General features: G+C 39.0%; 1 protein-coding gene across 2 annotated transcripts in view; it reads left to right on the top strand.

Moving 5' to 3' along the window:
• The window catches only part of LOC122796236 (amyloid beta precursor protein binding family B member 1 interacting protein), a 1,476,726-nt gene that overhangs the window by 1,320,450 nt on the left and 130,568 nt on the right, over positions 1-25,708 (top strand). For both annotated transcript variants that reach the window (XM_044064553.1, XM_044064552.1), the window contains one exon: positions 6,185-6,296. In XM_044064553.1, the coding sequence (XP_043920488.1) occupies positions 6,185-6,296 (112 nt within the window). The remainder of the gene's footprint in view (positions 1-6,184; positions 6,297-25,708) is intronic.

Genomic DNA, 25,708 nt, shown 5'->3' with positions numbered 1-25,708 from the left:
CAGTTTCATATGCTGAAATACCAGCAATTTCTCTTGTCTATTTTAAAACAAAAGCTTACTTCCATTTCTGCCTATGCAGATGATAAGGAATTACATGACTTATTGCATGCCACTGAACAAGTTGGGAAGCATGGTTTACACTGTGGATTTGATGCCTTGGAGGCTTCTTGTAGGGCTGCGGCCTCTGGCACTGTCATTAGAAGGCATGCATGGCTAAAGGAACAAAATTTGCCTGAACAAGTAAAGGCTAAATTATTGGATGCTCCTGTTCAGCATAATGTTTTGTTTGGATCTAAAGCTGAAGAGGTGATTAAAAAGATGGAGGATAAGGCGAAATCCATGCAAACAGTTAAAGATTTCTTACGAGTACAGCCACCTAGATGTAGCAGGAATTGGCCTTCAAAAAATTGGTCCTTTCCCACTTCAGACAGGCCTCAGAGGGGTAGATATAGAAGCTCCAGAGGAAGGCCTCAAGCACAAGCCTCTTATAGACCAAGACAGTGGACTGCTTCCACCCCTATGGGAGGAGAGGACAGGTCACAAACTCATTGACTCCCTCTGTTGGGCTACAGGAATTTCTTGCCTGGAAGCCCCTCTTGGAGGAAAACTCTCTCTTTTTTATCAAAATTGGACTCAACCCAAGACAAGTGGGTTTTGGATGTGGTTTTAAGAGGTTACAAATTCCATTTTCATACCTTGCCAAGGCCAAGCGGATGGCCAGACCTTCCAAAGCATCAGTGGACAGAGGCCTTAAACCAGGTGGAAGCTCTTTTGGCTATGAATGCCATAGAACTGGTTCCACTTTCAGAGATGGGAAAAGGTTTTTACTCAAGGCTCTTTCTAGTCCCATGGAAGCAAAACTCATGGAGACCCATTCTGGATCTGTCGGTCTTGAACACCTTTCTAGAGATTCCAAAATTCAAGATGCTTACTCTACAGCAGCTACTTCCAATGCTGTCCAAAGATGCATGGATGGTAACTTTGGATTTAAAGGAGGCATATTTACACATTCCCATCAGGCAAGATCGCAGAAAATACCTCAGGTTCAAGGCCGGATCGAGGCACTTCCAATTCTCTGCGCTGCCCTTTGGATTGTCTACTGCGCCCAGGGTCTTCACCAAATGCCTGGCTCCAGTAGTAGCTTACTGCAGACTCAAGGGAATTCAAATTTACCCTTATCTGGACAATTGTCTAATTCAGGCAGACAGCAAGGATGTCTTACTCCAGCATCTAGAATTTGTACAGAACCTCCTCAAGTTCCTGGGATTCTCTGTAAACATAAAAAAGTCAAATTTGACAACATCATAACAGATAACTTTTCTGGGTGCTCTTCTAAACACCACAACCCAGATGGCATTTCTGACATCCGAAAAACAATTACAGCTGGCTTCAACTTTCAAAACCTTGGCAACTTTAACTCAACTATCTGCAAGGAAATTCCTGCAGGCTTTGGGTTACATGGCCTCCTGCATCCTTCTCGTACCATATGCAAGACTACACATGAGGAAAATACAGTGGTACCTAAAAAGTGTATGGTCTCAGCATTGCCACAGTTTAGACATACTGATTTCCGTCCTTCCTTGCCTTCAAAAGGAATTTCTTTGGTGGTCCAGGGCATGTGCTCTAAACAAAGGGAAACCCTTCTGTCTGCCTCCTGCCACTCAGATTCTAACCACGGACGCCTCGGATTATGCTTGGGGAGCCCATTTTCAGGGAAACTGTTTGCAGGGCCTTTGGACAAAGGATCAGAAGCACCTGCATATCAATTTAAAGGAAATGTTAGCAGTTCAGAAAGCTCTATTGGCCTTCAGAAATCTTTTACAACCAGGACAACTACTAATATGGACAGACAACACCACAGTTATGTGGTACATAAACAAGCAAGGGGGATCTCATTCCTACCCCCTTTGCAGACTAGCCATAGATCTATGGAACACAGCTCTAGCTTACAATCTGGATCTTCAAGCTCAATTTCTACCAGGGAAACAAAACTTCCTGGCAGACAGTCTGAGCAGAAACCTTTCAGATCCACACGAATGGATGCTGGACACCAAAATATTCAGGATGATAACAGCAGTCTGGGGATGTCCTCACATAGACCTCTTTGCATCCCATCTCAATCAACTACAGAGTTTTTGCACCAGGACTTTTCACAGAGAAGCTTGGAAAGTGGATGCCCTGTCATTCAGTTGGAGGAACCTCTCAGGATATGCCTTTCCGCCTCTTCCTCTTCTTCCACGGGTCTTATTGAAGATAAAACAGGACAAGCCCAAGATGATAATCTTGCTGGCTCCAAATTGGCCTCGGCAGTTTTGGTATCCAATGCTAGAAAACCTATGCCTGGAGCCCCCTTGGGTTTTACCTCAGTCTCCGAACCTTCTGTCCCAACATCAGGGTCAGGTTCTACACTCTCATGTCAGAACTCTCTGCCTGGCGGCCTGGTTAATCCAGGGCCTTTGATTTCTTCTTTCCTACCCAAGCAGGTTATGGATGTCATTTTAGAAGCGAGACGTCCTAGCACTAAAAAATCTTATGCAGGAAAATGGAAAAGATTTTGTTCCTGGATGCAGGCTCAGGATTCTGATCCTCTTCTTCCTAACATTACTTTAATTTTACTTTACTTGACAGATCTCTTACATAAGGGTCTCTCTTTCTCTTCCATTAAGGTACATGCCTCTGCTATTTCTGCTCATTATAATACAGACCCTCCCATCTTTTCCCACCAGCTCATGAGACAGTTGCTCAGAGTTGCTAAGAACTTAAGACCTCCTAGATCTCCTCCCATTCCTGCTTGGGATCTCAACTATGTTTTGGAAAAACTAACCTTGCCTCCTTTTGAGCCTGCTGCCTCTTCTGACATCAAGTTTTTATCTTGGAAAACAGCTATTCTGTTAGCCCTAACCTCTGCCAGGAGAGTTTCAGAATTACAAGCTCTTATGGCTGTGGAACCTTATATTATTTTTCATCAAGACAGGGTATCTTTGAGGACTAATCCTACTTTCATGCCTAAGGTGGTTTCCAAAGTGGCTTTAAATCAAACTATCCACTTGCCAACCTTTTTCCCCACTCCTCAAAATAAAGGGGAAAGGATCTTACATTCCTTGGATGTACACAGACAACTACGTTTTTACCTGGACAGAACCAAGGACATCAGAAAATCAGAACAATTGTTTGTTTCTTATGCTTCAAGTTCCCAAGGTAAAGCCATTTCAAAACAGACCATTTCTAAATGGATTGCTCATGGAATCAGATTTTGTTATTCACACAATGGAAAGCAAATCCCTGGGAGTATACGGACTCATTCCACCAGAGCTGCTGCCATTTCTGCGGCCTTCCTCAGGGGAGTTCCTACCAAAGACATTTTGGAAGCTGCAACTTGGAGTTCAGTGCATACTTTTTCTAAGCACTACAATCTACCTCTCTAGTCTAAGTCTAGGGCAGGCTTTGCCTCTGCAGTCTTGCAGGGCCTTTTAGCCGCCCCTTCTTCTTTATGACCACCTCCCTTTCTTTCAGCTTTGGGATTCTACCCTACAGTCATGACTGCAACAGTGAAACACGATGAACATAGTACAGTTGTGTACACCTACCATAAATGTAGATGTTTGAGTGTCTTCACTGTTGCAGTCTGGGTTTCCCTCCCTCCCTCCTGTCCCCTCTTGTTTTTACTTTTGTGTAGTTCCTTTTTTCACCATTCTTCTGTGGTGTATTTGCATAGGTTATGGGACCTTTTTCATTTTGGGACTCCTGACATCTGGGGCAAGAAAAACTGGAGAAGATGGCGTCGGCTGTCAGCTTTGTACTCCTGGCGCTCTGACGTCAGGGAGCATGGTTGAACAGCCGACGCCGGACCCAGACTTTGGGATTCTGGCCGACCAAGGGCTGCCTGCCGGCAAGGGAGAACCCTACAGTCATGACTGCAACAGTGAAGACACTCGAACATCTACATTTATGGTAGGTGTACACAACTGTACTATCTTAGATAAGGGAGAGAGTAAGGCTATAGGGCGGTAGTTTGAGATTTCAGTAGAATTTCCACCCTTATGAAGAGGGATAATATGGGAAACTTTCCAAAGTTTAGGGACATGACCTTCAGTGATGGTTCTGTTGATGAGTATGGAAATTGGGTAGGCTATGGATTTGGCTGCTAGTTGCAAGATTTCTGTGGGTAGTAGGTCAGCAGAGGGAGTACATGGTTTGAGTTTTTTGATAAGGGAGAGAATGTAAGTTGTTGGGACAGGTTGGAAACAAAATGGGGGAGGTGGGATTATGTTGCAGTTGGATATAGTTGTGTCTATTCTAGGGAGTTGACTGGCTAGAGTTAGAATTGTTTCGGTGAAGAAAGAAATAAAGTCATTAGCAATTTGGTTGGGATTCTTTGTGTCAGAGCCTTGTGGGTTGGGTGTGATAGGTTTACTTGGCTGTAGTAACTGATTTATGCTAGCCCAGAATTTTCAAGGGTTATTTTGGGGTGTTTGCTGGGATTTTAGGTAATAGTTTTTTTTATCGTTCATTATTGCTTTTTTGGTGTCATTTCTTAGTTGTTTGTAGTGTTGGTAGTCTGTTGTGTTTTTAGTTAAGTGGGATTTGTTCCAGATCTTATTTCTTAGATGTATTTTTTGCTTCGTTTCTTTTGAGAGCCAGGGGGCAGATTTAGATCTAATTCTGATAGAGCGAGTGGGGGCATGGTAATTAAGTATGGTCAGAAACTTAGCGTTAAAGTAATCCACAGCTTCATCATTCATCATTTCGTCATTGCAAAAAGAAGCTGAGTCAAGCAGACCTTTAGTTCAGTCATAAATGAGCTATGTGTAGGAAGGCTGTAAACTGCTGCCCCTATTCCAAAATACTTGCTCCAAGTAAAAGTGATTTACTTCAATGTGAGCCTGCCTTATGAATAGGCTTTACACCACAGTAAGTCACTTACACTGAGAGTAAGTATTTTGGAATTTGGCTCATTGTCTTGTAGTTTTGTTTTAATACTTTCTAGGAACAGATCTTATCTGGATATAACTGTCATCTGAACAGCAGGTTAGATTTTCCCAGTGGCTGGCAGCAAGAATTCTGTTTACAAAAATAACAGAAGTCCAGTGATAGTTCTTTGTGGGACTCATCTTAAAAGTTTGAAGGAGATGGAGAGTGTATTTCCTGTACAAACCTAAGCAGTTCCATGGTGAAGGTAGCTAGTTTGCAAGCTAATGTGCAGGAATCTTGGACCATGAGCTTTGAGCTCATCCAGGAGCAAGTTGTGATGTACAATGTCTGATGCTTTACTGACACTCACAGATATGGCCCCAGTAAGAGCACCATTGTCAGTGGTAAATAGTGTTAAAGAAGGACAGGATAACTGTGTGCATGCTGTGTCATTGTTAAAACTGTGTTGGGGGATTAAGGTGGTTGAGTTGTTACTAAGATGCAGGATGAGCTGAAACACAACGGCCTTTTCTAGGGATTTGTTCATGATGAGAAGTATTATTGTTGACCAAATGCTGGACAGAGAGCCATTGGTAATGATTCGAAGATTGCGATAATGAGTTAGGATTTTCATAAGGCAGAAAAAAAGCCAGTGGAATCTGATTTATGATGTGAATGGGGGAGGTAGCTACAAAAGTGATGGAATTTTGGGGAGCAGCCTTTTGTGGCTCACTTTAGAAAATGATGTTTGTAAAATATTAATCTCTTAAATGTAAATGGAAGTAAGGGTAAAACAGGATAAGACAGAGAAGTTAAAGTATGACTGAATGGATAAGGTGTGGAAGGGAGCGGGAGTCTCTACTTTATAGTGGTCCATTAAAAAGTTGATTTAGATGTTTAAAATATAGTTGGGATTACTGACAAGTCTGTTGTCTTTAGGGGACTGAGATGGGACTGACTAAAAGATGCTGTGTCAGCAAGTATGTTTATTACATGCTGAAAAGTTTTGGGTTTCCTTAAAGAGTATAACTTTTCTTTACAAGAAGAGACTAAGGGAATCAAACCCAGAACTGCATGATGGATTTCTTTACCAGCTCATAGAGTAAACTGTCTCCACTAAACTGTCAGACAGTAGAACTGAAAATATTTCAAAGCAGTTAAAAATAGTAACAAAAAGCATAGTTTGAACAGCTTCTTGATTTTTAGAGCTGGTGCTTTAGATTATCTGATTTATTGAATATTTATGTAATTTAATTGTATGTTTTTTTTTCAGTTTGGAAAGACTCTGTATGACAACTATAAGGCTGCAGTGCAAAAGGCAGGCCTGGCATCTCGATGGACAAACTTATCAACTTTAGACTCAATGAAAACTGGGTCTTCAACAGGTATAAAATACATGATTGTTGTTGTTATTATCATCATCGTTGATTATTATGATTATCATCATCTCAGTAACAGTATGGTCCTAGAAACTAATTGCATGTATTATCTAAGTGCTTAAATAAAAAACAGTTACAATAAAAAATCAGTAGACAATGATCCTAAGACATATGTAAGCATTATTTTATTTGTAATATATGATAATGGAGTATGGCCATTAAGTCACAAGAGACTGATTTGTAGACAAGCATGTTGCGTAATACTGCAGAACAGATCTTCAACAGATAATCAGAAAGGTACATGTTGGATTCCTAACACAACAGATAAATTGGGGTCCGAATGGAGAGATGAAAAGTCAGCAAGCAAAGAAGAGTGGTACTGCTGAAACTGAATTCATCCTCAAGTCTTGGTGAGTACCTTCACGAGGTGGACCCTGTTTTCACAAAATCACCAAGGCGACACTGATATATAGACTGTGTTTATATAGCATATGCCATGGACAGAAGTAGGTCAAAAACTAAAAAAGATAGCTGGGTGCACAAGACCTAGGATAAAAAAGTGCCAGGACTGGAAAAGATGACAGTGTAGAATCCTCAAAATATGGAAACATTCCTATAATGGGGCCAGACCAGGCCAAGGGGGAGGATGGCCCCCCTATTGTAGAAGGAAGTAGCACTCCACAAAAATTACAAAAACTGATAGGCCAAAGAAGAGCCATAAAGACGATAAAGTGGACGACTGAGGATAAGAAAGAAATTATGTATTGTTACTTTTATGTAATAAGCCCAGAGTTTCCAGACACAAGATGTACAAAACGATTAAAAGAGACATTAGAGGAAAGAAAAATACTTCAGCAAGAAAAACTGTCAGAAGCTTCAAATGAAAATTTGTGTTCATTAATACAACAGATTTGTGAAAAACAGTATATAGATCAAGAAACCTTGATCTGCTTGGAAAAAGAAGCATCTGAGGAGGTGCGAAAATGTAAACAACAAAACCAAGAGAAGTTTGAAAAGTATAAAAAAGAAATATGGACATGGGAAAGAAAGAGAGATTTGATATGGTGCAATATTTATGCAAAGGCAAAAGCCAAATTAATCAATGTAAAGAAGGCAGCCCCAATATATATTTGAAGAGAAATACAGGCAAAGGCATCCGGATGTGAAAAGTTTTACAGTAAAAAAAAAATATCACAAAGATGGAATGTAGAAAAGAAAATCAGTAAAGCAGAAGTTAAAAAAAAAAATAGAAGTTGAAGTTATCGAGTGCCTGCAAAGTGAAGGATTTGATGTAGAAGGTCTAATACAGGTTACATCACAGTAGGATAGAGCGAGCCCACAAAGCAGGGAGAAATACGAAGATTAGGAACCATCTGAAGAAGGAATATGGACGTGGCAAAGAAAAAGAGATTTAATATGGTGTAATATTTATGCAAAGGAGAAAGCAAAACTAACCAATACAAAAAGAGCAGCACCACAGATATTTGAAGAGAAATACAGACAAAGGAATCTGGACATGGAAAACTTTACAATACAAAAAATAAGACAAAGAGGAAAAGTAGAAAAGGAGATTAGTAATGGAAAAGTTAAAGAAATAGAAACAGGTTATGGAGTATCTGCAAAGTGAAGGATTTAGTGTAGAAAATCTAATTTAGAAAGCATCACAACAGGATAGAGTAATGGATATCCAAATTAAAGGGAAAACAGTGGAACAGGAAGCAATTGGTCAGGTGCCATATGAAGATAATTTGGAGCCTTCCACAGGAAACCAATATAAACATTCATTTGAAGCTAGACAGCAAGGGAAGGAATTGGAAACTGTGGAAAGTCTGATGCAGTCAATGTTGAGGACAGTGAGTTCCCATATGATAGAACAATGGATGGCACAGGATGAAACTGATGAGACTTTGTCACAGGAAGATGCTATAGAACCTTCTATAGAATGCCTGCAGGAATTGGAAAATAAGGTATGTGCCCTCAGTTTGGAAGAAAATGAGCTAAGAGAAGAATTGATTGATTTAATAGACTTGGTCAAATATATCAAGATTAATGAAAGAAATAGACTGCAGAAGGTTAATAAAACTCCAAAAGTCATAATTATGATAAAACAAATGAATACAGTAATTAGGACTGTTCATAGAGATCCATGCAATATAACAGAAGTAAACAGGATATATTACTGTGCAGCTAAATTAATAACTGATAAAGTTCTACCACAAGAACACAGGGTAGTGAGGGAAAGGAAGGAGAGAAATCGAATACCATCATGGAAATACTGAATAGAGAAAATTATAAAGCAATTAAAACAAGAAGTGTCACTGTTAGAAGATCTAGAAGAGGGAGTAGATCAACAAAAATACTAAGAAAGATAGATGTGGTAAAAGCAATGTGCAATATTAGAACAGACCAGGATCTATCATGCACTATCGCAAATAAACTAAAAATTTCATCACAGACGGAAAAACTTAGAAGATATGAAGATAAATATAAAGGAAAAGTGCAAAATAAGCAATTTATTGATGACCCAAAAAGGTTTTATAGAGAACTGGGAAATAAAGTAAAATGAATTGAAAGACCGCCAAAAAAGGAAGAGATGGATACATTTTGGATAGGTATCTATGAAGATCCTATGGAACATAATAAAGATGCTAAATGGATAGAAGTGAAAGAAAGAATAAGTAGTTTAAAGGTACAGGATATGAAATGGGATAAAATAATGGCCAGAGAAATTGAAATAAAGTTGGGAAAAGCCTCTAATTAGAAAACCCCAGGCCCAGATGCAGGACCTAACTTCTGGTTAAAAGTATTGACATCTTTGCACGAAGATTTAGCCATGAGTAAGAACTATTTACATGTGCACCCAGAACAGACACCAAACTTGCTAACAACAGGAAAAACAATGCTCCTACTTAAGAGTGAACCTGCAAGCTACCCTAAAAATTATAAACCAATAACTTACCTTCCGATGACATATAAACTATACACTGGAATTGATGCCGACAGAGTTTATAGTCATTTAGAAGAAAAGTCAGTTATGGCAGTAGAACAAAAGGGCAATAAAAAAGTCATATGGAACAAAGGATCATTTGTTGTTGAATAAAGCCATAGCAGAGAACTGTAAAGAGGGGAAGAATCTAAGTATGGCATGGATTGACTTCAAAAAAAGCATTTGATAGTATCCCTCATTCATGGATAAAAGAGTGCTTAAAAATGTATAAGGTACACCCCACATTGATAGATTACTTTACAGTGACCATAAAACAGTGGCAGACCACTTTGCAATTAAGCCATGATAAAGGACAAATTGTTATCCCAGGGATAAAAATCCAAAGGGGGATATTCCAGGGTGACTCTCTGTCACCATTGTTATTCTGCCTTGCCCTTAATCCATTAAGCTGTTTACTTAACAGCTTGGGCCATGGCTATAATTTGGCTCCTAGAAAACAACAAAGTGTAAAGACTTTTCACCTTCTCTTTGTCGATGATTTAAAACTGTATAGCTCATCAGATGAGGAACTGAAAGAACAACTGCAAGTTGTCAAAACTTTTTCAGATGATATAAGAATGTCATTTGGTCTTGATAAATGTGCAAAAGCAACCTTTAAAGCAGGAAAACTGCAACGCCAGGAAAACATCAGTTTGGGACAAGAATGTGATATAAAATAACTTGAGCAAGAAGGAATGTATAAATATTTGGGAATTGATGAAGGATCAACAATAAAACACGAACAAATGTGAATAAAACTTGGTAAGGAATACTTCAGAAGACTTAAATTAATCCTGAAAACAGCACTGGCATCTAGGAACAAAATACAAGCTATAAACCAGTTTGCTCTCCCTGGCCTAACTTACATTTTTGGAGTGACTGACTGGCCCCAAAATGTGTTGGATAGATTAGATAGGAAAACAAGAAGGATGCTTCATGCTCACCAAATAATTTATAAAAATCAGTGCATGCCAAGATTATATATTCCCCGTTCTGAAGGAGGGATGGGCCTCCTTGAAATTGATTATATGTATAGATCTGCAATCATGGGACTCCACATATGTGCTGACCTCACAAGACCCAAACGTAGTGAAAGTTTTGAAACATGAGGAGAATAAATCTAACATGACTTCTCTACTTAATCAAGCAGAAGCTTATGGGCATCAAGCAGGAATGGAAATCAAACCAGAAGTAGATAAAAATCAGGCAGCAACTGAATGTGCCAAAAAACGAGAGAGAATATAAGGTGAAGGATCAGATGAGAAAGCAAGAAATGTGAAAAAAGCATAAATATAGATGCAAGTATAGAAAACTTCTGGAAGAACCTCATGTTGATCAGCAATGAACACATGAATGGTTGAGGAGAGGCAAATTCAAACCAAGAGATGAAAGGTTAATATTGGCAGCCCAAGATAGTGGGCTGCGTACATGTTGGTTCATAAAGTCCATTGAACATGTGGGAGAAACAGACAAATGTAGGTTTTGAAAAAACGAATTGGAAACAGTTGCACACCTCGTTGCTGGTTGCGACATATTAATGGCAGAAGGACTGTATACTGAAAGGAATAATAATGTGGTGAGACTGTTGCACTGGGGATTGTGCAAACATTATGGTACTGAAGTGGCCGAAAAACACTGAAAACATGAGCCAGAAAGCATCATAGAAAATGAAGAAGTCTACATCACATGGGATCGTCCATTACCAACCATTCAAAAAATACATGCTAGAAAACCGGATATAGTGGTCCAAGAAAAGAAGACAAGAGTAGCATTAATCATTGAAATTGCCACACCCAGTGACTTCAGTGTCTTGCGTACAGAGAGACACAAAGTCATAAAATATCAGGATCTGCAGGCAGAATTGAGAGCAGTATGGAAGGAAGATACCCAGACAGTTCCAATAGTAGTAGGAGCAACGGGTCTTATAAAAAAGAATTTACAGTCGTATTTAGATATGTTACCAATACATGTAACTCCATAGGAACTGCAGAAGGAGTCATTACTGGGCACATTACGGGTGCTGCAAAGAGCACTACTGGCTGACATCAAAGACTGAAACAATACTAATTTCATGAACTTTAATCTTACTTTGATTTATGAATGGGGTCCATTCCTGTCATGGTATTAGAAACCCAAAAGACTTGGAGAAATTACAATAAATAAATAGTACTGAAAGAGTATACTTTGTTTGATATGAAGTATAAAACCGCAGAACTAGCCAATTTCATGTCATAGAGAGATAAAGCCCTGACCATTGTGCAGGTGGCCCAAGTTTGTGGAGCAGCCTGGTGTCTGTAGGCGCTGGTCAGGGAGGATGGGAGTGAACAGCTGTGCCAGCCTACCCATCCTGAAGATGAGGGGCAGCTCTGGTGTAGAACAAATTTGATACCTAGCAGTAATACTGGGTGTTACCTAAAGGATTTTGAGCTTTCACATTCCACACTGTTAGGCTGAGGGGGGGGGGACTGCTTCCAACAGGAGGGGGTAGGCTGCCCCTTCCCCCAGAATGAGCAACCTGGCCTCCTTCTTCTACCTGACTCTCACTAGGAAATGAATAGTCAGTCTGGATTTCAAGGTAGGAATGAAGGGACCATAGGCCTCTTGTCAAGTGTAGAAATGTTCCTCTGCCATCTCTCCAGAATGAATGGATCGATTTGGTGCTTGTAGCGGAGGCATTGAATGATTTGCTGACAGTATAAAGACGTAAACCTAACCGCCCATTATGACTTCTCAGAATTTGTGAAGTATAATGTCACAAAAGTTGAAAAATAATGACCGGTATTCAATAGCTGATTGGCAAATAAAAATAGAAAACACTATATTAAACTGGAATGCTCTTACATCATATCTAAAACAGTGGAGTTACAGATATATGGCTAATCTGTAGTATGTTCAGCTTAAAAAAACAAATTATGATTTTTCTCATACATTAAACCTGAATAACTGATACTGTTATTGTTTGCTTTGCACTTTCAGGCTACAATTGTGAATTTAATGTTTGTGTGCAGTCCAAGATCCTCATATATACAGGTCTGGAATCCAGATCTTTGATGCTTTGGTGCCACTGTAGCAGGCTGGCAACATCACTAGAGTGCTATCCATGATCTGCCACATGGCTTAGATAATGTGGTTCTCTCCACATCAGTAAGGGCTAGGTTAGCTTTGTATTCAGAATGGGAAACAACTGCAGAAGGCCTGCACACAGCAGTGTCTGTGAGCATCAGTGAGGGGTAACAAAGTTACAAAGGCAGATATTGGGTATGTCTCCTCGTGAGTAGCAGCATTAGTGTCCCAACAGTGAGAAGAAGGAATTTAATTTGAGTGGCAGTACTCTAAGGAGGGCATCTACAGTGTGTAGGACTGCCAGAGTACCAGGGCAAACCTAACCAGCTAACATATGTGTAGCAAGGGTAGGGTGAAGGGTGCAGCTGCCCCAGGCACAAAGTGTTAGGGGGCACAATAGTGAACAGTGTTTTTTTCCTGTACAGAAAGGCACTCGAGTGCTTCATGTGTGTTTAGCTGTAAGAAGCCAGTGTCAGCTTGCTACAGTAAAAAGAAATACTATTTTTTTTGTTTTTGTTTTTTTTTAAGCTGTTCAATTGAAGAGCTGAGGGGGTATGGATCTGGGTATAGGAAGCTGATTGGCACAAATGTACCAATCAGCTTTCTACAGTAAAAGCTGAAGTCCTTTTTTGTTTCTTTTCACTTGGACTAAGGAAGTGGGTGCTATGTCAGGGACAAGCACCAGGCACTAAATGAGCCAGCTACAGCTCTAATATCTGACCCCAAGTTTGAACTTTAACACTGTAAATTTTGTTCTGCAGTTAACTCTCAGTACAGAGCACATCATGAGCAGTATAGCCTACTTTACTTCATACATGGAACAGAGAAACACAAATCAGCAGATTAAATGTGGTCAACTTCTGTAGAATTATACAGTTTTACTGTATAGCGGAGGTATAATTGTAGAATTTTACAGTTTTACTGTGTAGATGAGAATTCAATCCAGTGTTCCAAGTTCCTCTTCCCTGAATGTCAGGTGTCAGTCATAAGGTACTAAATATTAAAACACTAATGACTACAATTAAAAATCACTACCAGTGCTATTGTAATTCTTTTGTTTTTGGAAATTACTCCCTTCATCATATTTGTGTGACTATATAATTATTTATAAGTAGGGGTAGGGTGGGGAGCTTGGCCCTCCCCTACATTAGGAGGTGCATCAGAGCTTGCCCCCATAAAAATGCTTACTCTTTTAAGTTTTCACCCTTGCATGCTTCAGACATTTGTTTTTGGTAGTGTGATTCATTAGCATTTATTTGAGATTCTGAACAATATACACAACTGGTATAACTTAAACGTATTTATTAATTTACATTTTGTTAACTGGATTAGGCCTACTAAGTAAAGCCCACATACTGATGGGACCTGAGGAGAAAAGCTGCCAATAAATAGTTGAGACACATGTACATAAATAAATATAACCAAGTAACAGTAGTACTCAAAATTCAAGACAAGGACAGCATCCAGCCATCCATTTTCCAGCTAACTGTTTATTCCTTTACATGGTATCAGAGATGCTGGAGCTTATGCTGGCCAGGTGGGTGCAGGGCATTGAAACCTGTTACATACAGGGTGCTGGTTTATCAGAGAAAGCACATTCACACACACACACACACACACACACACACACACACACACACACACACACACACACACTTACTCTTATGGATAATATGAAGAATGTCAGTTCACTGTATGTCTGTGAGAGGTGTTGAGAAATCTGAGTACCCAAAGAAAACTCAAGCAATAGTGAAATGTATAAGTGGAGCAAACAAATAAGAGAAAAAAGACAGCGAATAATGCTTTTAAGATTACCTTGGTAAGTCGTAGTGTACACAGTCATACTTTAGTGGAGACATTACTTAAGCAATGTCTTGAATCCAGTGTCATTTTCCACAGTTCTTAATAATGGCAAAAGATTATTCCAGAAAGATACCTGGGGCTGTGTCACATATACTGCCATTTGATCTTGGGATATCCAGCTGGATAGGGCAAGCAGATCTTATTTATTTATTTATTTATTTTGACATTTGTTTACCAGGAAGGTCCAACTGGGGCAGAGCCCATTTTCAGCAGAGGCTCAGGGAGAAACACTCCAGATTGCATGTCTTTAGAATGTGGGAGGAAATTGGATTACCTACAGGAAACCCACCCAAATGCAGGGAGGACATGCAGACTCTGCACAGAAGCCACCCCAGCCAAGAATCGAACTGAAGAACCTCTTGCTGTGAGGCGACAATGCTAACTGCTGCATCACTGCACACCTCTTACTGTTATCAAGTTTTAGGAGCGAGTTTAAATGACCACAGTGACTGTTACATAAATATTTTGAAGTAAAACTGTGCTGGTAATAAAACATTGTGTTAACATGACATCCAGATTTATCTATAACGGAGGGGAGTTTAATTTTGCTTATATTTCTTGATTTACAATTTGTTTCTTTCACAACTGAGTGAATGGGTCATTTGAAAGTCAGTGCCCTGTATAAAGTGATATGTAGATATTTCCATGAGTTTTTTTTAATTGTTTAGGACTAGAATTATATTAATCATGACCATTGATGCTACTATTTTTCCTGCTAGTATAGTTAACTTTTGTCTGCCGAAAAATCATCATCTTCTTCTTTTAGGTAAGCCTACTACAAGGGTATCTGTTGCCTGTTTTTTTAACTATATTTGTAAAGCACAGGTTTTTCTCATGTTTTTGCACCACAAATGAGTGTGAAGTTATTACATATTATATAAATTAAATATTCCATGAATGTTGGGACATTTTGTCAGTGGAGAGGGAGAAAAGCAGAGAATCAAGGACAGAGCCCTGAGGAACACCTCACAATGACTGGTATTATTAAAGTACATGAGTAGTCTGTTTTCTCTCTGATTTAGGAACCATTTCAGAACAGTCATAAGCTTAGGTCATAAGTCATTTAAGCTTGATCTTGGGTTTAGTAAGACTGAATGTCTTGAGAAATTCAGGAAAATGCCTGAAGTAAAATATCTTTGTGCACATCCGATTCAGTGTCATCTACAAGCTTCAGAACAGCTGCTGTATGTATACCATGTCCAGTGCAAAACCTTGTTGGGATTTTGATGGCCTACCCAACTTGTTAACATTGTCAGGCAGTTACTTGTGTACTGTTTTGTTTTCAAGTACTATTGTCAGTGGGCTGAGTGTGCTGATTGGGTGTAATGTGGGCTGAGTGTGCTGATTGGGTGTAATGTGGGCTGAGGGTGCTGATGATAATGTGTATGTCACCATTCTTGTGAATTGGAATGAGAACTTCATCAGTTCCTTCACTGCCAGTGGACGAAAGCACTCACATTAAAAAACGTCAGTAATTTATCATTGAAAAGGAGTGGCATTTTATCTTCTGAATACTTTTGCTGTTTTGAGTCTTCAGTTTTTGACAGTTTGTTGCCATTATACATCACGTATAATCTATCCAGTCATTGTCAGTTAAGCATTATATAGCTCATTCAAATCCTGCCTCTTAAACCTCATTCCTTCTCTGCATATATTGTTCCCACAGTTCTTATTTTTTTCCTATGTAGTTTGCTCCTTCCCTTTTCTAAAGATCCCAATTCCAATTGTTTTATCTCTGTTACTATATTCACTATTGGTCTAGACTTTGATTTCCATTTTCTAGTAATTGCTTTTTTGGCACCATAATTAGACTCAGCAAGGCTTTGCTATGTGTAGGTAATTCCAATTCTATATCATAGCTCAAAAAAATTTCACCCCAGTCAATCCAATCCACTCACCCAGTATTTTCGACAGAGCGGTCTGCATGGAATCCTTAAAGTCTGCCAGCTCATTACACTCCTAAAAAATATGTTCCCAGCCACCTCTTTTGCCCATCACACCTCAAACATTTGCTATTCACCTGAGAAAAAAATATTTTCAGTCTACTTGGGCTATAAAAATATCTAGCTAAACACTTCCAGGCAAATATCCTAAATCTTCTAGACTTTGTAGCATATTTTGAAGATATACAAATATCCCCCATTGTCTCTTTGTAAATTGCTTATCCAATCTCTCTTCCCAATCCTCTTTAAGCTCCTCTGATTGATTCTTATAATTATCATGCAATATTTATATGCTGTGTGACAAAGGGAGATACTGCCAGCACAGCTATCTGGAATTTTATAAATAGTTATATGTCATTTGTAAATATCAACATGATCTATATAAGATGCTTGTGTTACAAATGTATTAGAACTGTATGTCATGTGTATATCAAACTGGCTTGTACAGACGTGTGTTGAAAAGTGTAAAATGGATCCACAGTGTGCCCTACTGGAAAAGAACAGAAATGTACATGCACTATTGCAACTGTTTAAATGTACATATTTTAACAGTGGAATCTGGAACACAGGAGGCTAACTTCAGAAAAATAACTGAAAGTAAATTACTTTATGGCTGTGCAATAAAATATGGTATCTTTCAGTTTTCAATGCAGCTTGACACAAAGTTGTGCTGAGAAGCTTCCTGTATTGTCTTCAGAGTGAACTAATTACTAGTATTGAAATGCAGAGGAATGGAATTGCTTTATGACTTCCAGCATCTGCCAAAGATCTGAGGTCTCTATTTTCACAAGTAGATGCTAAATACTGTCAGCTTCCAGCAGTGGGTGTTTCACCTGGGATAGAGTCAGATGACAAGAAATGATGTCATTCTGCAAGTTATCCCAGCAGTAATATTTGAGATATTAATTTGAGAACTCTTAGAGAGACAGGGCATTCTCTATTCTGTCTTGGACCTGACAATGACAATAACCATTCACCGCATCTGCCTTGCTCTGATGAAGTAAGTTTCTAGGGAACAGTACAATTCTCTGGGATATAGTCAGGGATATAGCAAAGCTTAGTTTAGGTATTTTTCTTTATCTGAAACTATCCTGCAATGTTGTTTTACATATTTCCTGTGATTTTAAACTCTGGTGCCACTGTGAATATATACTGAGTATTTTCTTGTTCTTTTATTATTTATTATTAAGTATATTTAAACCTTTCATTGTGGGTGAACTGTGTAGAGATGTTTAAGTTTTGAGAGTACTTGCATATTTATTTGGTGATACTGTGTGGGCCACTCCTAATAGCATTGCTCCTGGTCAAACTACCATTCATTTGTATTAATATTAATATTACACAGTAAGATTGGATACCCTTTGTTAAGGGCCTTAAAGTAGCTGATAAGGAGGTGGCTGTGATAACTACCTTATAGTCTGGGCAAAAGAGGGCATAGATGGTAAACCTGTGCCAGCCTTTCCCAGGTGTGTGTGTGTATATATATATATATATATATATATATATATATATATATATATATATATATGTGTGTGTGTGTGTGTGTGTAAATCAAACCTGAAAGTGTGTGTGTGTTAGCTACTTGGGCAGGGACACGAATCACTATTTGCACAGAGAGGGTGTTGGAGGTCTTGGCTTGGCCACTCAGCTGAGATCTCAACTCTATAGCTGTGCCAGTGGTGAGTCTTACTGGGGATCTGCAGAAAGAGGGAGAAACCAGCCCTGGACTAACTGTGGTCTCTGTGTGCTCTTAATAGAAATTTCACTTGATGCAGAGAGCTGCATCTGTTAATATTGTGTGTGTACTTGTCATCCTCCCAGTGTACGTCCCCCACTGGTGTCAGTGATGAGGATTGAGGATCCTTGATTACTGGTCCAGTGGTGAGTTGTCACATGCTGTACTAATTATTCCTTTTTTAACAACAGCTTCAGATGTTGATTCTATTAAAAACTCTACCAGTGCTGGTGTTTCATTTAGGCCCCCCCTATTTCTTTCTCTTTGCCTATACTCTGATAGCAGTCTTTGATAGGGAAGGCAATCTCTAACCTGCAGTCCAAATAAATTATTGGCCTCTTCCCATTTTATTACCTTTCCCTTTCTAGTTATTTGCTCCCAATATCTTGGTTCCTTTGCCAGTTTTCTCCAATAAATCCAGCCCCCTCTTGCCTATTATCTGTATCCCTAACCAAGTCTCCTCTATTGGCAGAATTTCTTTTCTCCATTCTCGTGCTGATTTAATTCTTAGAATGCTTCTTGCTATTTTATGAATGTAATACTCTGTGACTTTTGTTGTTCTCCTTAAGAGTCTGCATCCAAAATCCTAATCTCTCCTTATTTCTTGAGCTTCCTCCCTGTATCATCATCATCATCATTCTTTTCCACCATGAATTATAGTTTTCTGCTTGTGCTATGTATAAGAGCCTTAACTGTGTTGCGCTAAAATACCCCCTCAAACTTGAGTAATCATAGTCTGCCTTGTTATATTGGAAGAATCAGCTTATCCCACTTGACCCTTGCTGTCATCTCTTCCCAGATAAAATCCTTCAACTCTTTTTTAATTGCTATCCACAACTTCTCCGATTGATAAAAATATGTTTGATCTGTGTATAAGACTAAAGGGACTAAAAACATTTTAATTGCTTGTATCTTAGTATCCATATCCATGTAACAAAGCTTCCAGTTTCTCAGTTTTTATATTATCTTCTGGTTAGTCTTTTCCCGCATATCCTTAGCTGCCACAACAATGTCATTTCTAATCCATACTCCTAAATACTTCATTTTATCATGTCCCCATAAGTATGGATATTGTTGGACCAATTTGTGTGAGCACATCATTTCCTGCTATTGCCTTTGTTTTAGCTTCATTAATTTTTTTATCCCTAGAAGATTTGAAACTGTCTTAAAATGTTCCATAACACTGTAATGTCCCTTTCTGTGTTTGTAATGTATAAAATAATATCATCTGCAAATAGAGCCAGCTTTTCTTGACTACCATACCAATTGTATCCTAGAATTTCTGAGTTCCTTATTTTCTTTGCCAATGCTTCTAAATATAATGTAAACAACAAGGGGAGGACAACCCTGCCTGGTTCCACTACTCAAGCAGAAGTTATCAGAGAGGACTCCACCCACTTTAATTTTCACATCCGGTCCCTCATATATAGTCCTAATCAACCTTATAACCAACCAGGGAAAACAAATGTTTCCATTGCCCTGCTCATGAAGTCCCAGTCTACTCTGTCAAATGCTTTCTCTTCATCAATTCCCACCAATAACAGTGGTATTTTCTTACATTCTGTTTCCTTCTGGATCATCAGTGTTTTGTTAATATTGTCAAATGTTTGTCTCCCCTCCACAAAACCACACTGATCCATATCTATCAATTTCCGTATCACTTTTGCCATTCTTTTAGCCATTACAGAAATAAACACTTTATAATCATGGTTTAGTTTTGAAATGGGCCTGTATGAAGCTGGATCCGATGGATCATTACTCTCTTTAGGTATTACTGTTACCACCACTTTCTTCCAGGATGCTGGTACTTTTCCTCTTAAAATACTGTTAAGCAAAACCTTCCAGATCATTTAGCAGTTTTTTTCCTCCTAGTTCCAAACTTCCATAGGAATACCATTTATTCCTGGAGACATTCCTGTAGATTGATTATACATAGCCATTTTTATTTCATCTCTTCCTGTCCTATCGTTAGTAATTGAGCCTCATCTACCTCTGACATTGGCATATTTAATTCTTCCATAAACATTTCCATTTGTACCTTTTCTTGATTTCCATGTTTCTCTGCTTTATACAAACTTTCATAACATTTCCATAATATTCTACAGGATCTCTTATCATCTTCCTTGTTATAGGCGCTCTAAGCTTGGTGATGGCCCTTTCCACTTTCTGTTGCCTGAATCGTGCTAAAAGTTTTTCTGCTCTAGAATTGTCAAAAAACAGTTATTTAACAGCAATCTTTCTAAACTCATGCATATTATCAAGGTAATCCCTTATTTTCTCTTTAGCATTCTGCAGTTGCTCCTTTTCTTGTTCTGAGAGAGATGCTCCCTATTTTGCAATACTTTAACATTTGTCAGTCCCTCCAAATAATCTGTTACTTCTTAACCATATCTGCCTTTCTTTATTTCCATCCTAGTTTTAAACTCCACTTTAATTTTATCCCACTCCCTAGCTATATTTTCAGAAGAAATTTCTATCTTCTTTAGTAGCTCCTGAATTAATTCCAAAACCCATTCCTTTAATTCCTCTCTTTTCAGCCTATAGGTGGGAAAGCGCCAATGTCTCATTTTTATTTTATTACCTTGCGTTTTTATTTTCGTTATTGTTGGTGCATGATCTGAAATGGTTACTGGGCGCATTTCAAGACCTTCAATTAAATGCACATGTTCTTGTCAGATATAAATTCTGTCTAGCCTAGCCCAGTTTTTGTATCTTGGAGAATAATATGTAAATTCAGTCCGAACTGCAAATATAAATTCACATCTTCCATGCTAAACATTTTCATAAATTTCTTCAACAGCCTACCCTCTTTTGTTGTATTTTCCCTTCTAGGCCCCCAGACACATCTTCACTGTTGCAAACCAAGTTCCAGTCTCCACCTGTAAGTAATATTCCTTCTTGAAAGCTGATTATTTCTCCCAGAATTTTCTTAAGCTCCATTATAGCAGTTTTAGGTGGGATTTAAATGCATGCCAGCATAATCCTCCTCAATTGCCAGTACCCCCTTAGTACTATGTATCTTCCATTATTATATTTTTTTCCTCTTCTATCACTATTGGAGCTCCTCTAGCAATTAATATAAGTATTTCTCTTTTCCTTTGCCCCAGATACTCTGCTGAATAACCATCCTGAAAACCTTTCATTATCAAATTCAAATGTTCAGTTCTTTCCAGGTGTGTCTCTTGTAACTTAACCATTTGCACTCTACATTTTTTAATATAGTTCACTGCTCTTTCTTTTTTATATTTATCTGCAAGACCTTCGTTGAAAGACATTACAGAAAGTATAATTTTCTCATATGATTGTTATTACCACCTTTTATGTATAACTACTTTTTTGTTAAATGTTTAGTTCCAGCTTTTATGCTACATGTATATACTGTTCGGCAGGTTGGTCTTTTATACAGCTGTTTTTTGTCATATCCATTTGAGCCTATGCCACATCTTACACAACTTTTATTTTGTTGGAAGCAGTCAAAACAAACAAACCTCTCCAAACTACCCTTGAAACCTATTCACTTAATAATAACACACAAAACTATGGAAACTGTCATGCACACCAAGCCTTAGTGCAACTGTACAGCCCTGTACAAATCAGTAAGCTCCATCAAGTCCATATTAATCATAACTAAAACCCACAGCACTGCTGGTCTGTCCTTGTACTCAAATTATGTCACCAAAATCTGCAATTCCATCCCTACCACCATCAGATAACAGACCAACCTATTCAGATAAAAAAACTTGTTAAAACAACACTAAAACACTTGTCTCTGCCTTGGCCCTTCCACAGATACATTACCCCTACATACCTTAACAATGCAAATTCTCAATGTACATTTCCTACTGTCTTCTATCCCTTTGCCTTTACTGCCACTTCTGCTGTCTCTGCTTACCCCATTACAAGTTTTTCCCCCAGCAAAATGCCAGCTCATACTCACTACAGACTTAATTTACCTTAACATAACTACAACCTTCCTTCTCTGTGTATACCCCAACAGATGTTCACATTTCCTCTCCTAATCTCTGGTTTCTACTCGTATCTCCCACACCTCCTCTCTCTCATTTCTCCTACCCGTAAATGTAAAATTGTAATTTGACATTTTAAGCCTCACTGTGTTTGCTACTTTGTCATGTATTAATATGTAATGGCTATATTTTAGTTATTGTAGTTTCTCACTGTAGTATAGCTGCCTGTATACTGATAGCCAACCATGGTGCTTGATTTAATGTAGTAGTAGTCTCCATATTGTACAAGTGTCTTTTGACTTGGCAGAGAATTTCCAACTGAAGGCTGATGAGTATGTTTGGACAGGATTAGTATTAGTGAATCTGTGATGATAGAGAATTATAGTCTGAATTTGTTTGCAGCAGTTAAGTGAGAGTTAAGCTTATGTGGGTCAGCATTCATTAATACTGTACGGAAGTGTTATACTGTTTTATAAGTACCCAACAAGCATGATGTAGATTTAACCTTACTACAAGGAACAAGGATTGTCCACTGGCATGACATTACTTTTTGGAAGCCTGGCACAGCATTAATGTGAGGATTTCAACCTGCTCCTCCAAGATAGAAGATTGATTAATGCCACAATACGTGGATCCCCTGATGATCAGAACTAGCATTTTTCTACCTCAAAGGTGCTCTCTGTGGTCTCAGACATCACTCCCCTGGATTTTTATTTATTTATTTTGCTTCTTTATTTTAAAGCTTTAGATAAGTTTAAGTATGACAGTGCATCTACAGTGGAGGAGAGAATATTAGTACAATTCAAGATTTTGTAATAATGTTCTCCATCAGCTGACAAGAATGTAAGGGTCCAGAAGTTTGTTTTATAACTCATGAAATATTTGCATTTGTGTAAGCTTAATGCATGAAATCCTTCCTGATTTGGGGTACAGTTTCTCAGCACTGTCAGCATCCTTAGAAAGTAAGTTACATTATTGGTCGACATTCTTGTTTTCTAGAAGCAGTACATTCCTTTAACTCAGTCCAGTGCTCTTTACTGCCAAAAATGGGCATTGTGTTTACCAGTGATAAGTGAGTTGAGGACCCAACCAATGCCAGGGACTCATGCTAGTGGTGGGGAGGAGTCTCTGTGCCTCTATTGGCTAGTGTGTGCCTTCAGTACAACCCAGCAACCAGTAGGTTATTGGCCAGACGGTGGGCAGTTGCCCAGCTTGGATTCCCTGGATAACTGTCATGAGTGAAAGCTGTATGTCAAACAAATCAATAAGCCAAACATGAAGTAAGTATTGTTACAGTCTGTGTATGTTCACTGACAGGACACAGCTTGGAAGTAGGTGACATGATGATAATGAAGAGGTTGGGCATCCAGTGTGTCCAGGAAACAAAATGGAAGGACAGTGTAGTAAAGCCACTTGGGTTGAAATCCGGAGTTTATTACTTGGGAGGACAAACTAGAAATGGTATGGGAACTGTGGTGAGGGAGAGTTTTCAGAAGACAGTGAGGGATGTCATCAGAATTAGTGATAGACTCATGGCAATCAGACTCAAGTGTAAGGATAGGACAGTATCCATAATTTCAGCATAGCCCCCAGAGCAGGACTCTGATAGTAAGGAAAAGAGTGAAATCAGGCCACAATTGCAGGACCTACTAGATAAAGCAGGACATCATCAGTTGGTATTGATAATGGAGGTTCTGAGTGGTCATATTGGGACAGATAGAGTAATATATGAAAGCTGCTTGGATCCACGTGGGTGGGCAACAGTAATAACTAAGGAGAGGCCATTCTGGATTTCTATCTGGCAAATGGTTTGATGGTGGCCAACATATGGTTCAACAAAAGAGAGAATAACAAGATCACATACAAGAATGGCCATCATGCAACTCCGGTAGACCTCCTCCTAGTGAGGAAAGGGCATTGGAGTGGAGTCAGAGATTGAAAATTCTTTCCCATTGAAACAGTTGGCCCACAGCCTAAACAACTGGTAGCCACAATCAGCTGCAAGCAGTCATCAGAGAAGGCTCTAATGTCAACAGCAACTAGGCTGAAGACCTGGAAGATGACTGGAGAGAAAGCACAAGAGTTCAAGAAAATACTCATGGTTATAGCACCTCAGGAAGAAGAACAAATAGGTGGAGAAGAATGACAGCATTTCAAAACAGCATGCATGAGGACTATAGAACAGGTACAGAAATAAGGTACATAAGTAAAGCTGGGGGTGGAATTCAGATGTCCAGGAAGTTATCGTAAAGTAAAGTGATAGAAAAGACATACCAGATTAAGATGGAATACTGGTTGGCCAACAAGCTAAGAGAGTAGTCTCAATAGCAAAGAGCAGAGCATCAAAGGCACTCCACCAGCTTCTGGTGATTTAGCAGATGAGAGAAAGACAGTCTATCAGGTTGCAAGACAAAGACAGAAAGATTAAAAAGGTAGCCATCAGTCACCTCTCATAAGGGATGCCAACAGCAACCTGCTCACCATCTCACAGGATATCAAAGGCAGATGAAAAAGTACTTGCAGCAGTTTCTGAATGAAGAAAACCCCACAGAATCTGTAATGCTCATGACAGCCTTCAATGGAGAAAGAAGAGCCCACCCTAGAAGAAGTAAGAACAGCACTAAGGAAAATGAAATCAGGGAAACCTCAGATGAGATCACTGCAGATATGATCAAAATATTGGGTGAGTCGGGGGAAAGATAGTTCCAGAGGGTACTGATACAGTGGAATCTAGAGAAAGGAGTTTCCCACATGACTGGAGAATAAGCATTCTAGTGCCAGTGTACAAGAACAAAGGGAACATTAATGAACATGGGTAGTACAGAGGTATCAAACTCCTGTCATGCTACATGAAAGTGAGAGTGTGACTGATAAACAAATACACAAACTAGCAGAATTTAAGATAGAAGATGAACAATTTGGATTTTGATCAGGATGTAGCACAACAGACCCAATGTTTGCAGTGAGACCGATAGTTGAGAAGAAGCTAGAAATAAAGAAAGATTACAACTGGGCATTCCCAGACTCCAAGAAAGCATATAGTAAGGTCCCAAGAAAGCTGATTTGGGCATTCCTGTGATGGGTTGAAGTCCCAGAAACATTGGTAGAGTTAGTGCAGGCTGTGTACAAAGACAAAGACCAAATGACACAAGTACAAACAATTTTCTGATTCACAGAGGGTTCACAGTGGAAGTGTGTTTGCCTCAGGGTTCACCTCTGAGGCCACTGCTGTTTATACTGGTGATGGACTACATTAGCAAACAGGCCAGAGGGGACAGATCAAGAAAGTTGTTGTATGCAGACATTGTGGCATAACAAGTAGAATTCAAACAAGAACTTCAGCAAATTATAGGGGAATGGAATGTAAAACTTTAGGCACATGCGATGAAACAATATAGATAAGACGGTTGTTACAGCAACAAATGGGGGAAATCAGAAGCGGATGAAAATTAAGATACAAGCGAAAATAGTGGAAAAGGTTTACAGCTTCAAGTATCTGAAAAGGGTGGTTGAGGAGAATGTAAGCCTGAATGAGGAGGTCAAAGCTAGAATCAGAGGGGCTGCAGCCACCTGGCAGAGTGTCGGGGGTAGTGGGTGGTGTATGATAGAAGAATGCCAAAGATTCTGAAAAGTAAGGTATACAAAACAAAGCAACCAGTCAGTACTATTGTATGGTACGGAAACCTGAAGGCAGACCAGTAGAAGAAACTAGAGGTGATGGAGATGAAGTGCCTGAGACAGGTGGTGGGATGCATACTATGGGACAGACAAAGAAATGAGGACATCAGTTTTAGATGCCAAAGTAACTCCAATTGTAAAAAAGGTCAAAAAGAACAGATTATGGTGGTTCAGGCACAAGTGCA

This window comes from Protopterus annectens, chromosome 3.part0, assembly GCF_019279795.1.
Source record: "Protopterus annectens isolate FY-2018-M chromosome 3.part0, PAN1.0, whole genome shotgun sequence".
In the NCBI taxonomy this organism is placed as follows: Eukaryota; Metazoa; Chordata; order Ceratodontiformes; family Protopteridae; genus Protopterus; species Protopterus annectens.
This window is presented reverse-complemented; position numbering and strand designations above follow the sequence as displayed.